Source organism: Sander vitreus, chromosome 4 (assembly GCF_031162955.1).
Source record: "Sander vitreus isolate 19-12246 chromosome 4, sanVit1, whole genome shotgun sequence".
NCBI lineage: Eukaryota > Metazoa > Chordata > Actinopteri > Perciformes > Percidae > Sander > Sander vitreus.
In genome coordinates, this window is record NC_135858.1 from 24,293,114 (window position 1) to 24,306,804 (window position 13,691).

At 38.6% G+C, this 13,691-nt stretch overlaps 1 protein-coding gene across 4 annotated transcripts; it reads left to right on the forward strand.

Annotated features, from left to right (window-relative positions):
* Window positions 1–68: 68 nt before the first annotated feature.
* Window positions 69–12,689, forward strand: pfkfb2b (6-phosphofructo-2-kinase/fructose-2,6-biphosphatase 2b). Of its 4 annotated transcripts, none has more exons than XM_078249113.1 (16): window positions 69–330; window positions 673–822; window positions 1,437–1,562; window positions 2,232–2,328; window positions 4,188–4,254; window positions 4,455–4,526; window positions 5,500–5,556; window positions 5,713–5,837; window positions 6,285–6,492; window positions 6,793–6,939; window positions 8,206–8,310; window positions 8,418–8,547; window positions 8,664–8,726; window positions 8,820–8,884; window positions 9,525–9,692; window positions 11,128–12,689. In XM_078249113.1, the coding sequence occupies exons 2-16, from the start codon at window positions 738–740 to the stop codon at window positions 11,191–11,193; spliced, it is 1,581 nt and encodes a 526-aa protein (XP_078105239.1). In that variant the 5' UTR covers window positions 69–330; window positions 673–737; the 3' UTR covers window positions 11,194–12,689. The 4 variants fall into 4 exon arrangements, with proteins under 4 accessions (XP_078105239.1, XP_078105240.1, XP_078105242.1 ...); XM_078249114.1 differs by having other exon boundaries at window positions 678–822; XM_078249116.1 differs by lacking the exon at window positions 9,525–9,692.
* The last annotated feature ends 1,002 nt before the right edge of the window (window positions 12,690–13,691 follow it).

Here is a 13,691-nt window from a genome sequence, read left to right on the forward strand (position 1 = left end):
GTAATGCTTCTCTTTAATGCTGGATTGCACCGCATCCTCTGCAGAGCCCTTACAGTGTTTTGAGTTAGTCATACTAGGCTGTGCGTTGACGTATTATCTATTATCAACGTTACGGTAATGGGGGGGGGAAATATGACGTAGAGGCACACCTACAGCTTGGAAGGACACCAGCCGGCCGAGGAAGCACCTCGGCGACAAGGACAGGCCGAGCAGACTGGCTCCTTCGGTCGCAGCGGCGTTCGCAAACTCTCTGTCCGGCTGCCGACCGTGTTCAACGGCGTCCGAAGAGACTTTCTGCCCGGCGGGACTCATTATTTTCTTACCGACCAGGTAAAGAATAAATAAAACCAACCGAATATGATGCTGTTAGAAACGCGTTCTGTATGATGTTTGAGGTGGATTATGTTACACATTTTCATGTCAGATTTAGTGTCGCATGAACTCGGTCACCATGGTTGGATAGGAAATCATTGCTTGCTCATCTGCGGCTTTGTAAATACAATGCGTTTAGCCAAGCGCATTCATTTTCCTTTATGATGTGGCTTGTGATCTTCTGGTTGATGTTTGCCTTTAGAGAATCCATAGCTTTGTGTGCAAGATTCTGTTGTATCAGAAATCCATGGAAGTAATACTGTACATGTGCATACCATTTATCTGACTCCTCTGTTTCAGACCAGCTTGGACAATGCCCTTCTGAAAAGGAGAGAGCTGATTTGGACTCAAACTAGACTTTCAACATGTCGAGCACTCAGATAGAAAATGGCTCTGCAAACTCAGTAGAAGCCAAGAAAACAGACCTGAGAATGAAAGAGAAGAAATGCTGTAAGTAAAGTCTCCCACAATAATTAGATATGAACAAGGTTTTCTGCATGACTGCTCTAGTCTACAGGTGCACTTAAGTGGAACACCTTTTGTTGTTCACTCTGGATTGAATTCACAAGTAGTTTCTAAATCAACTCTCTGGGACACTGCAGCCCCTTCATTTAGACTCCAACATGAGAAAGACAAATGAAAAATGTCATCTCTGTAGGTGACAAAGAAAAGAGGTGGTTTCCATGTCCTTGAGAAAACTGAAATCTCTCCCAGGAGTTCTTTTTCTAATTTCTTCATATCCTGTCTTTGATCCCATGCAGTCCACTGATAATTGCTTTTAAAGAGATAATTATTTTTGTCCAGTACACACATGGCCTAGTTATTGTATTGCCTTAACCCTGCAAGGATGGCAACAAAAGGCACTTTTCATTTTTCAATTTTTCATTTATTTTTAAATATAATTTTCCAAGACATTTTATATCTATTTTACTTAATGTATCTGCCTGTTATGCAGCATTTATCATGTAGGTGATTAACATTGAAGGGTCAGACATTATACAGCTGTGTAGGGTTACTATTAATGTGCTTGACAAATGTATAGCTCCGTTCTGTTCTCTGTGTAGCATGGGCATCCTATATGACAAATTCTCCAACGGTGATCGTAATGATCGGCCTGCCTGCAAGAGGAAAGACTTACATGTCAAAGAAACTCACACGCTACCTCAACTGGATCGGAGTCCCAACTAAAGGTAGTACATGACATGTGAGAACACCTGTTTAAGTGTTTCAGTTTATCTCGACTGTACATTTATGTAAATGGGACATTTTATCAGAATACAGCATAGAAAATCTGCTTAGAAATATTAGATAGGATAGAACAACACAGTGTAATTCTGCTGAATAAAACATTAACACATTCATTACTAATTTCACTTGTTTTCATTTTGTATATCCGAATACAATACACATTTTCTATAAGCTCAGTCTGCCACTTTAAAAAAAAAAAAAATCAATTCCAGTGCTGGTTCTATTATTATTATTATTATTAGAATTTTGGATAGTCATCATGGAAACATTAATGGGTCATGTGACAAGGGCTGGAAAGATTGGCAGAACAGGCAGCCAAGTGACAGTACTCTGATCCAATGGAAATCACAGTTATCAGATTAACAGCACTCAATGGATTGGGGGCGGGGGCAATCATATTCCCCGTGCCCCTCTTCTAGCCCCGCCCCTGTTTCAAATAATTTGTATGTAGTAACCCTCACCCCATTTGACATGTACATTTACGTATATGTAAGGGTATCTCAGAATAGGAGAATACATTTTTAGTAATTACTTACTAAAAACTACCCAATCTGTGACTTCAAACAAGCACAGCGCGGGCAGAGTGTTAATGTCATTTGTTCACTTTTCAGTGTTTAACTTGGGTGTATACCGCAGAGAGGCTGTCAGAGCTTATAAGTCCTATGATTTCTTCCGCCACGACAATGAGGAAGCCATGAAAATACGGAAGTAAGTTCCACTTCAACTAATGTGCTCATCATTACAAATGACATTATCTATCTATAAGTAAAGGGAGCTGTAGCATCTCTAATGTCTGAATATAACATTTCCCCCAGTCAACATGGGTCTGTTTGGTATTCTACAGCCTCCACTGCTGCATCAGTGACTAAGCTGTTTTTGGGCCAACAGTCAATGTTCAGCCGGGGTCAGCACAGTGTTTACTACCTTACACTGGCACTGATCTATAATTAATGTGCACACACAGACACAGACACCACTTGACAAAGTATCACCACCAAATTTATTATTATTTATGTTTGGATTCACATCAACTGTAAATCACTGCTGCTTTCTCCAAGAAGATATAGTTTAAAGAATATAACTGTATTTCTCTGTCCTTCATGGTCTTATCCATTAGTGGTAATTCAAATGGAGTTTGTCGTTCATGGCTATCATTTAAATACGACAGGCTCTTGACAGCGTCCCAGTGCTGAAATCATGACCTAGATATTAAACAAGCTGCCGCTGTCACTCTGAAGCTGACACAAACCCACCAGGATCCAGGGTGTTACATGGCTATCTAACCTGGGTCAAACAGTAGCTGTTAAGAGTTTGTCTTTTTGCTATTGGAAGTATCAGCTTTGTGGGGTTAAATAGTTTGTCATTTTGTAAAATACGCCTTTTTTCTTTTGTTGCCGAGAGTTAGATTTAGTTTAGTTAGAATTGGTTTGAAGATGGGTGGGATGCACTGAACAAAACAGCACTAGATTGTCCCAAATCTAAATGGTCACATTGAGTGTTAGGAAACAATCCGACCACGATCGTTTTGTGGTTTCATATCCTATCCTCTACTGACTTGACTCTATGAGTTGATTCTGAAAGCAGTGACGAGCTCGGACAACAAAGTCACATGAAGCATGGTTCAGTTCACAATGTTCTAAAGGTTTAATCTTTAAATATAAAGTTTTATATAATGGTTTAATAAATAAATAAATATATATATATATATTATTATTTTTTTGTTTTTTAAAGATAAGGTTACCGCCAGAAGCCTATTGGCTTAGCATAAAGACTGGAGACAAGGGGAAACAGCTAGCCTAGCTTTCTCCAGAGGCAACAAGATCCAACTTCAGCACCTCTAAATCTCAGAGTCAGCCTACCGGTTTCCCTGTTTCCAGTTGTTATGCTAAGCTAAGCTAACTGTCTCATGGCTGTAGCTTCTTATTCATCATACATAAAATGAGAGTGGTATCGATCTCCTCGTCTAACTCTCAGCAGGAAAACGACTTAGCATATTTCCCAAAGTGTCCATTTGTTTCTTTACCTCAATGGGACAATTACGTGTTGTTCTGTTGAGTAAATTCCACCCATCTGCCCTCGAGGTAGACTAAATCAACCCCCCAAAAAATATTACTTTTCTGCCAAAAAGAATAGTCCTAATGAAAACTGTGCACTAAGGTCTATAAAATATCAAGGGTGTAACCAAGACATTGTTTGTTGAAAAATATATTGCAGCTAAGTTTTCCAACTGTATTTTTGCATTGCTTTGAGCAGCACAAATATAGAATTAATTCTTTGGGTGGCAGCAGAAATCTCAGAGGTAGATATATCACAACCTTGGCACATAAAACCTAACCTGTCTCCGTGGTTAGACACCATTAGGAGAGATTGTTTGTTTGAAGTAACTGATCTTTTAACCCAAATACCATCAATATCCTTAATGCACAAATGCTACAAATAGATTACCAGTCTACTTGATGAGCAAAAGAAAGAAAACAAAGAATAATCAAATACTAGAAAAGCACTGATAATCAAGGTCTAGGCTCTTAGAGAGGACTGTTTCCATGCTTTCTCGCCCCCCCCAACAGGCAGTGTGCTCTGGTAGCTCTGAAGGATGTGAAGGCGTATCTGTCGGTGGAGGGAGGTCAGATCGCGGTGAGTCCTCTCTCTCTGCCGTTCTTTTTATCTGTCTCTCTGTCTGTGTTTCAGTGTTGTCTCATTTCCAAAAATTAAACAACATATCTGTTACAGAAACACATCTGGCATTAAGACAGCCTTAAGCCAAAACTGTCCTTCAAACATTCTACCAGATAATACCTACATTATACATGAGAAATATTTTTCCTTTTTATTAGGTTTTTGATGCGACAAACACAACAAGAGAACGGCGAGACCTCATTCTAGCTTTTGTGAAGGATGCATTCAAGGTAAGATTATTCAAATGTATTATGTCTATATTTATTATATGTCTATATTTTGTAATTCCTTCATCTTTACAAGCAAATTTAAAAATATAAAATGATCATTTGAAAATGTAAAGTGACAATAGTGTCAAATGGTAAAGTGCAAATGCAAAAATATATTTTTTTTTTTTCAGTTTGAGCTTTTCCATTTAAGCTTTTGCATTTAAATTTCACTTTTTTCATTTTTGCCTTTTTCAAATCATTTAAAATGTCCATTTTCTTCTTAAGTTTTAATTTTGGCCTGATTATTTCCCAGTAGTAGCCTGACAAGCCAGACCCACATCAAGATGTTGGGTCTGGGAACTCACCATTGGCAGGGCTCAATCCGAGGGGCGGGATAAACAGTTGTCCTTCATATTCCCTCTGCATGCAATAGGATAGCGCTACAACCAAGCAGAGCAACGAAGAAGGTAGCGAAGCTAGTTGATATATTAAACTTTTGCTGTGTCCGGTCGGCAAAACTCCGAACACATCTTACTTTTTTAAGAATGATTTCAGTGCCGTTCTTTTCTCGAAGAAAAGCTTAACTCCAAGTCTTCCAGAAGACCGCTGTTCCCAGCAGCAGCAGCCATAAGCCCGCCCACCGACTCTATACACGATGTGTTTGGCCTGACCCGAGTTTGGTTTTTCCAGCTCGCAAGCCAACGGAGAGTGCCTAGACCCTCCTTGGCTGCAAATAAGATTTGCTGCCGCTAGGGTGCGTCTAGATTTCTAGGCTATCCCAGTAGTAAAATAAGAATCTTTGTAATTTCATCTCTTTTTTTATTTTTTTTTATTTGGACTTTTAATTTTAATGATAAAAACTATCCTTCATTCCCAGGGTGCCTTTTATCTCTGACGATAAAGCGGCTGATTGTGTGACATGGCGTTTGGCCTATGGACAGTTACAGGAAGCTATTGCACATGTTGACCCTGTGGGCTGCCCTCTTTCCAACAGGTGTTCTTTGTGGAGTCGGTGTGTGACGACCCAGACGTCATTGCTGCTAATATTCTGGTATGATCTCATGTCACCAACGAGACTCAGAGGTTTGACTGTGACTTGTTGTCTGGGTCAAACCCATAATCTATTATTATTCACACTATCTACAGTGTTCTGTGAGAACAGCCGTGCTTGCTCACATTGTTTGAATGTGCTGAATACCTGTAACAGGAAGTGAAAGTGTCCAGTCCAGACTACCCTGAGAGACACAGAGAGAGAGTAATGGATGATTTCCTCAAACGAATCGAGTGCTACAAGGTTACTTACCAACCATTAGATCCTGATGATTACGACAAGTAAGAACTGATAAGATCCTTGTGCTTTATTTATGTTTTTTAAAACATTATTTAATACTGTTTACGTTAAAAAAACAAAAACATTATGAGCTTATTTATATAAATCTTACTTAAGTCTAATCTTTACTTAAGCAATACAATTATTTGACACACACACACACACACACACACACACACACACACACACACACACACACTTCCAGGCAGTGCTGCCTGGAAGGCACTAGGATTAGGCAATGGTTAGGTGCTTTGAAGTCGACGGTCGTAGTGCTGCCTTGAAGTCGACATTGGGGGCTTAAGACACCATCCATCCATCCATCCATACATACATACACACACACAGTACATACATAATGTTGTGGAATTACAGTTGCAGTTCAGAAAGAAAACACTAGGTGGTGTCAGTAAACAACCATTCGACTCATTCAATCATGAATCCACCTGCAGGGACCTATCTTTCATCAAGGTGATGAACGTGGGTCGGCGTTTTCTGGTGAACCGGGTACAGGACTACATCCAGAGCAAGATTGTCTACTACCTCATGAACATCCATGTGCACTCTCACTCCATCTACCTGTGTCGGCATGGAGAGAGCAACCACAACGTTGAAGGCCGTATCGGAGGAGACTCAGAACTTTCTCCTCGAGGGAAACAGGTTCTCTCTCATAATCCTCATTTTATGAACTGCAAAGCCAGTGTCTTCTAAAAAACAAAAAAAACAATCACAAGCCTCTTCCAGGGAGACTGATCACTGGGATAAGGTGTATTTAACACCAGAGTCATAACCTTTATCACATTTAATCCTCTCCCATTTCCCATTTTCTTGTCTATCAACTGAAAATGAATCTAGTGAATTAGAAATACCTTTGAATACATAATATTAAGGACTTGATAATGGATATATGATGAACAGACAGATGCTTGGAAACCTCTCTCTGTCTCTCTCACATTCCAGTTCGCCCATGCCCTGCGAGATTTCATTGAGGAGCACAAACTGTCAGATTTGAAAGTGTGGACGAGCCAACTGAGAAGAACCATCCAGACAGCGGAGGAGCTGGGTGTCCCTTATGAACAGTGGAAGATACTCAATGAGATTGATGCGGTCAGTTAGCCTTGAAAGCTAGACGCACCCTATCCTCATCATCTAACTTCCCACATTTTACAATTCTATGAATCATTACAGATTCAGATAGAAACTGTATTTTGAGGAAAGGGGGCTTCCTGACAGTACGTAACACTATACCATAGTTTAGATAATTTACTTAAAGCTGTGGTAGGCAATTTATTTTTGCAAAAATTCCAAAATAATCTTTCAGCATACTGTAATTCAAGTGGTCTGAGAGAAAACTAGACTTCTGCACTTCCTCTTGGCTCTGTTTTTAGGCTTTAGAAAATCCAGCCTGTGATGGAAACTTCGGCCAATCACAGGTCATTTCAGAGAGAAAAAGGGTTCCTATTGGCTGTTCTGCACATGTACTGTATATGCCCGTTCAACAGAGAGGAGAGAGCTGCAGGAAGAGGTCTCACTCTACTTCAAATTCTGGAGTTTTTTTGTATTCTACCCACTGCAACTTTAGGTAAAAGTTCTAATACCCCTGTAAAAATACTCTGTTACAAGTAAAAGTCCTGTGCTGAAAATCTTACTTACTGTAAGTAAAATGTGAATAATGGGAAACTGTAGTTATTAAAGTAGTGCAGTAAAATGGCCTCTTGCCAATTCTGTCGACTAAACAATCAAACAACTAAACTTTTCAACTGTACTTGTTGGATAGTTTAATTTAGGACAACACGTCATATTTTATAAGCTCTTCGTATGTTTTGTATGAAACAATTTGAATTTGTAAAGTAACTAGTAACTTATGTCAGATATTTGTAGTGGAGTAAAAAGTACAATATTTCCCTCTAAAATGTAGTGGAGTAGAAGTAGAAAGTGGCAGGGAAAGAAAAGAAAACTTACTACAGTACTTGAGTGACATTCCATCACCGCACAATACAAAAGGAAAAAAGGCTTCAGTGTAGAAGTGTAAGCTAAACAGCCACAGAGCATTTCAGTGCTTTTGCTCCTTTTCAAGCATCCAGAGAAGAAACAGAAGGCCTGAAGAAAACTAAAATTTCTAAAAAATAGTGGTTACAGAAATGTCAATCAGGCAATCTTAGGCATGCAAGTAGAGAAGCTTTTACAGTATACCATTGCACCACAATCACTTTGTGCTCTTACTACATGTGAAACTAACATTCTTCTTTCAAAAGATACCGCTGCTATTTTTCTTTATATAATCTCTATGTGGAATACTTTTAAATCCTGCAGTCATGTTTTCTCGGCAGCAAAATTAAACATTTAGACAAATGCTCTGTTCTCCTTGTCCAGGGTGTGTGTGAGGAGATGACTTATGAGATGATCGAGAACACATTCCCAGAGGAGTTTGCTTTGAGGGACCAGGACAAGTACCACTATCGCTACCCAGGAGGAGAGGTCACCTGACATGCTCCTTCCATACTTTAGTTTCAATAAGCTGAATTCATCTTGTTTAAGCTTGGTCTTCTGCAGTCAGGTTTAAATAGTCTCTTCTCTTTTTCCAGTCCTACCAAGATTTAGTTCAACGTTTGGAGCCGGTTATTATGGAGTTAGAGAGACAGGGCAACGTGTTGGTCATCTGCCACCAGGCTGTGATGCGCTGTCTGCTAGCTTACTTCCTGGACAAGAGTGCAGGTCAGATAAACACAAGTGCACACACACACACACACACACACACACACACAATATACACGTACTAAATCACACCAGCAGATGATAACATTTCATATACTCTCTTCTTCATCCCATAGAAGATCTACCATACATGAAATGCCCGCTGCACACAATACTCAAGCTAACCCCTGTTGCATATGGTAGGTCTTTACCTTAGCTCCCTGTGTTGCACCATAGCATTTCTTTCTAATATGCATACATTATTTAAATGTATTCTATCTTTTATCTTCTAGGTTGTAAAGTGGAAATGTTTTATCTTAATGTGGAGTCAGTAAACACACATCGAGACAGGCCTCTTGTAAGTCGCTCTGAATCGAGCTGAAACACACTGTTGCATAAATGTGCATTCAGCATTGTTGAATTAAAGCTTCAAATGTGATCATATATGCAAATTATCAGCAGATCTCAACATCTAATCCAAATCTAATAGGCTTGCTGTTTGTTGTGTCTGCTAGTTCAGTGCAATTCATCCCGTGTGAGGCTTTGCTGCCTTGACTCCCTTTTCTTTATGCCTGTATTGTTATGTTGGCAAATTGTTGCCTGGCTTGAGCTGCAAATAATGAATGTGAAGTCAGTTGTTAATTTGGTGTTATGTTACTATGATGGAGGCAGTGGCTGATCGTGCTACCTTGCTTGGCTGATCTAATCATTACTATTGCTCTGGTTTGCATGCTGATAGTAAGATTATGTATACTTTATGAAAGATTGCTGTATTTGAACTATTAGTCCCTTTACTATTACAGTTCAATAATGTTTTGTGTTGTGTGGTGGAATAACATAATTGGAACAGCGTCTGTCACTTAAAACGGCTTCTGTGGATCCATGTGGAGAGGAAGGCTAGTTTGCTTGGCTGTGTCTTGTCAGATGTCCGTCCCCAGTTGTTTGTATGTTCCCTGATCTTTTTTCCTTAACACTTGCGGTATTTCATCTCCTACCAGGATAAAATCCCGAGGGACTCTGCTCTCATACATCGGCGGAATAGTTACACTCCCTTGTCCAGTCACGACCAGGTCAAGCGTCCCAGGCTCTACAGCGCGGGTAACCAGCCCTGGCTACCGCTCGCTCCCACCCCATCAGCTCTGATGCCAGAGGGACGGCAAAGCCAAGTTAGTGCCAGAGTTACAGGCTCCCCCTCTAAATCAGTCACCGTCAGCTGTAATCAGTCATGTCCCACCACAGTTGTAACCCTGTGTCTGGCATTCCCTCACCTCAGTGTTGGATCCTCTCGAGGATTTAGTGCCTGTGTTGGAAATGACGTTCATGGAATCCATCTCTATAATCTATCTTTCTCTCTCAGGGCATGTTTTGGAGCTGAAATGGGTTGCTCTCTTCTTTTTATCGGTCTGTTTCCAAAGTTTGCATGACCTCTGCTTCACCACTGGGCTGTCTCTGGCTTGAATATGCAGCACAGCATGTCTACATTTTTTATTTAGCCTTTATGGGATACAAAAGACACACAAACATTGCACAAGACTTCTTGTACTGTATTTTGTTACAAGGGTACATTATTAGCTGAACATAACCTTCATAAATCTACAGGGATGATTGCACTTTTTTAAAAATGGAATCCCATTTGAGAACAATTAGAGATAACACACAAATGACACATTTCAAACTTTCAAAACAAATAATGTTTAAAAATGCAAATTTGTGTTGTGTATTTGTTGGCCTTGCCTTGTGGGTATAGTACTTTAGCCCCTCTCCACATTTCTATCTATCTCTCTCTTTCTTCTAAACCTGTCTTACAGCCTCGGATAGGAAGCATTTTCTCTGAGAGTATTTTGGAGATTAAAGTACATGTAGCCAGCCCTTAATTCTTCTTTCCCACAATTCAACTCATGTCATTGTAACCCATGTCAATATGTTGTCACAACGCTGTATTTGTATGGTTTTCAGTCTTTGGGTTTCTCTAACCTCCCATCACCTTTGCACTTTAATTAGAACAAAAGCTGCTGTCTGCTTTGGTTCATCTAAGCAGCCTTATCAAGAGCGCTCTATCAGACACTAATTCTGTGGTAGTTTAATAAATGGCTGCAACAATTTAATCAACTTTAGTAAAACTCTTTGATGATAGTAGTTAATGATAGCTCCTGTAGTGCTATTTATTAATATACGTGTAGATTGTTTTGGTGTGAGTTGCCCAGTGTTGGAGATATCATCCTCAGAGATGTTTGCCTTATAGGGTGTAGTTCGGTTAAAAGAAAAATAGTTCCTACATGAAACTGTTCACCAGGTCTGTGGATTATCTTGAGTAACCAGGTCATGATTTCTGGAAAGAGACATTGCTGTTAAGTTTTGATTGTTTTTTTTTTTATTTGTCATCTAGCATCTGGTTCCATTATATTGGAGAGAAGGCAGACATTTCTACGGCCGATATCTCCAACATTGGGCAACTCGCACCAAAACAATGTAGATTGATGAATAGCACTACAGGTTATTTTTAAGGCTCCTGGGCCCCCTGGGAAGCTGTTAGCTTGAATAGGAGTTGCTGCTGTAAGTCATTAATTAGTTGTAAGTGACATGATCTTCTTTTTCTTGAAGGAGTCCCTGTGCGAAGGAAGCGACATTGACAGCCCTGAAGAAACGAGTGGCTGTGTCCGCTTCTGAGTGAAAATGAAGGCCTCTTTCTTCATGGCACAATGTGGGGAAAAGTTCTGGGTTCAGTCATGATTTTTTTTTTTACCACATTCTAAGAAATGGTGGTCGGATTATGAGGTCATTTTTTTTGGCCATGTCTATCTCAACCTCTGTTTAACTTTACTCTGCATGCTGAGGCCTCAAACTGGAAGCCTTATCATTAGCATCATAAACATTTCTGCATTTGTGACAAAAGCAATCAATCACCAAAACGAATTGGCAACTTATCCTCATTGTAAATACTACAATGCCTTACTGAACTTTAAGTATATTGATAGAATTAGGTTCTCTGTATGACTTTACCAAGAGCAAGTTATGCGTCATTATGATGAAAGCCAATTGTCACTCGTGCGAATAGAACATGTCATAAACGATATATAAATATTTTTATAACACAAATTCTGTCATCTATCATGCAAACAATCTATAGTTGTGATTTATATCAAATGTATTTCTAACTGTATTCTGTATTTCTAGCCATAATCTGTTATGTATTATGTAATTGATTTGGTTTAGATTTGAGAGAATGTACTTGTTGAGTTCTGAAGGAAATTAAAATATTGTATTTCTGTATAAACTGAGTTTCTTTCTTATGTTTTGGAAGCTTTGTATGCTGTATGTATTGTTAAATAAATACACCACATTGCTGAACATACTGTATACCAGCAGCAGATAAAGAAATGTACTTTTCCGTCACAAGCTGCCATTTAAATACCTAATGTATTAGGCTGGTGTTATCTGTCACAATGTACACTAAATCCTAAATGTCCATCTGTTAATCCATTGTTCTTTTTGCCTGTATATTCTATAGGAAGGGGTTTTGTGCAACCAAATTCTGATGATGGCATTCTGTCTATTTCTTGACTTTTGTGTTTGTTATACTGTTTTAATTGCTTTATGCAAATGTATCTTTACTCGTAAAATTTTCTTTACATCAGCCATATTCAAAAATCCTTTCATTTTACTTAATAATAGACAGTTTCACTCTAGGGAAAGTTTCACTCTCTGACCGTCATTTGTATTGTTGATAAGGATTTGCTCAAATCTTTGCAGCATGTGATATCTTCCAAATGGAATGATACAATCAGACCCATTCATGAGAACACGTTACGTTGATCTGTTGTAATTCTATTATTTGTGGCCTTCATTTATTTGTTCCTTGTTTAACGCAAGTTGGCTCACACTTATCAAAGAATTGAATTAGCTTAGCATAGAGAAATGGCTTTGCTTGATACATATTAGGATATTATTAGAAGAGAGATAAAATCAGAGGCATTACAGTTTTTGATTAGGGGACAGAAAAGTATGGGAGGGGTGGTCTAGGGGTATCTTCATTTACACGTCACGATAACTGGAGTGAAAACCTGAACCAATTATTCAGTCAATTGTAAGCACAAAGAAATTAATAGTTTTAAAGAACTGGAAATTGACTTGTTTCAGCCTAATTAACAGATTAAATGTGTTATTCTCTTAAAGCCTGTTCCTGGGGTTTACTGTCCGTATTCTCATAAATTGGCATCCACTACAACACTTACTATAAGGAATTTAGACATTTGTGATTTTCACAAAGTTCAAAGGTGATATTTTTCACATCCACACATACATTTATTTTCTGTTATATTGGCATTATATCATAATTTAAGGATACACCCCTGCATATACAAACATGAACATACATTATACAAAAACACATACTTTCTTCAAAAAACAATCAAATATACAAACATGCAAGCCTACTCAACATAATGGTTCAGAGATGTAATAATGAATACAAATAATGTAAATAAAATGTAATTGGGTAACAGAAACTTATAATAGCAAAATACATACATTATTCCTCTAGAGTTCACCATAAAAAAAGTTATAGGAATGTTGTAAAAGAAAAAAGTCATAGTACATAAAAGAAAACATAAAATGTCATAAAAAGGTATAGCATAGTATGTCATAAATAAAGTGATAGTATAGTATGTTAGAAAAAGTCATAGTATAATAATGATAATTCATACTTTATTAACCCCGCAAGGGAAATTACAATGTTTTCACTCTGTTGTTAGAATACAAATTACAAATAGGCCTGAAATACACACACATGTTCAGTACCTATACATGCACTAATGGAGAGATGTCAGAGTGAGGGCGCTGCAGCTGTCGATGGACAGGCGCCCCAAGCAGTTGGGGGTTTGGTGCCAAGGGGGCCTTACATAAGCTGAAGCTTCTGACCCTACCCTTTGGTTACGACCAATAAAATTCATTCATTCATCAAAAAAAGTAACAGTATAGTATGTCGAAAAACGTCATAGTATAGTATGTCGAAAAAAAGTCATGGTATAGTACGTCAAAAAAGTCATAGTATAGTAGGTCGAAAAAAAGTCATAGTATAGTGTGACTTTCCTTTGGACATCTTACTTAAAAAATAGTTACCTCTTGATGGGAATCAAACTCCTAACCTAAGCCTGCCCAACCAGTCT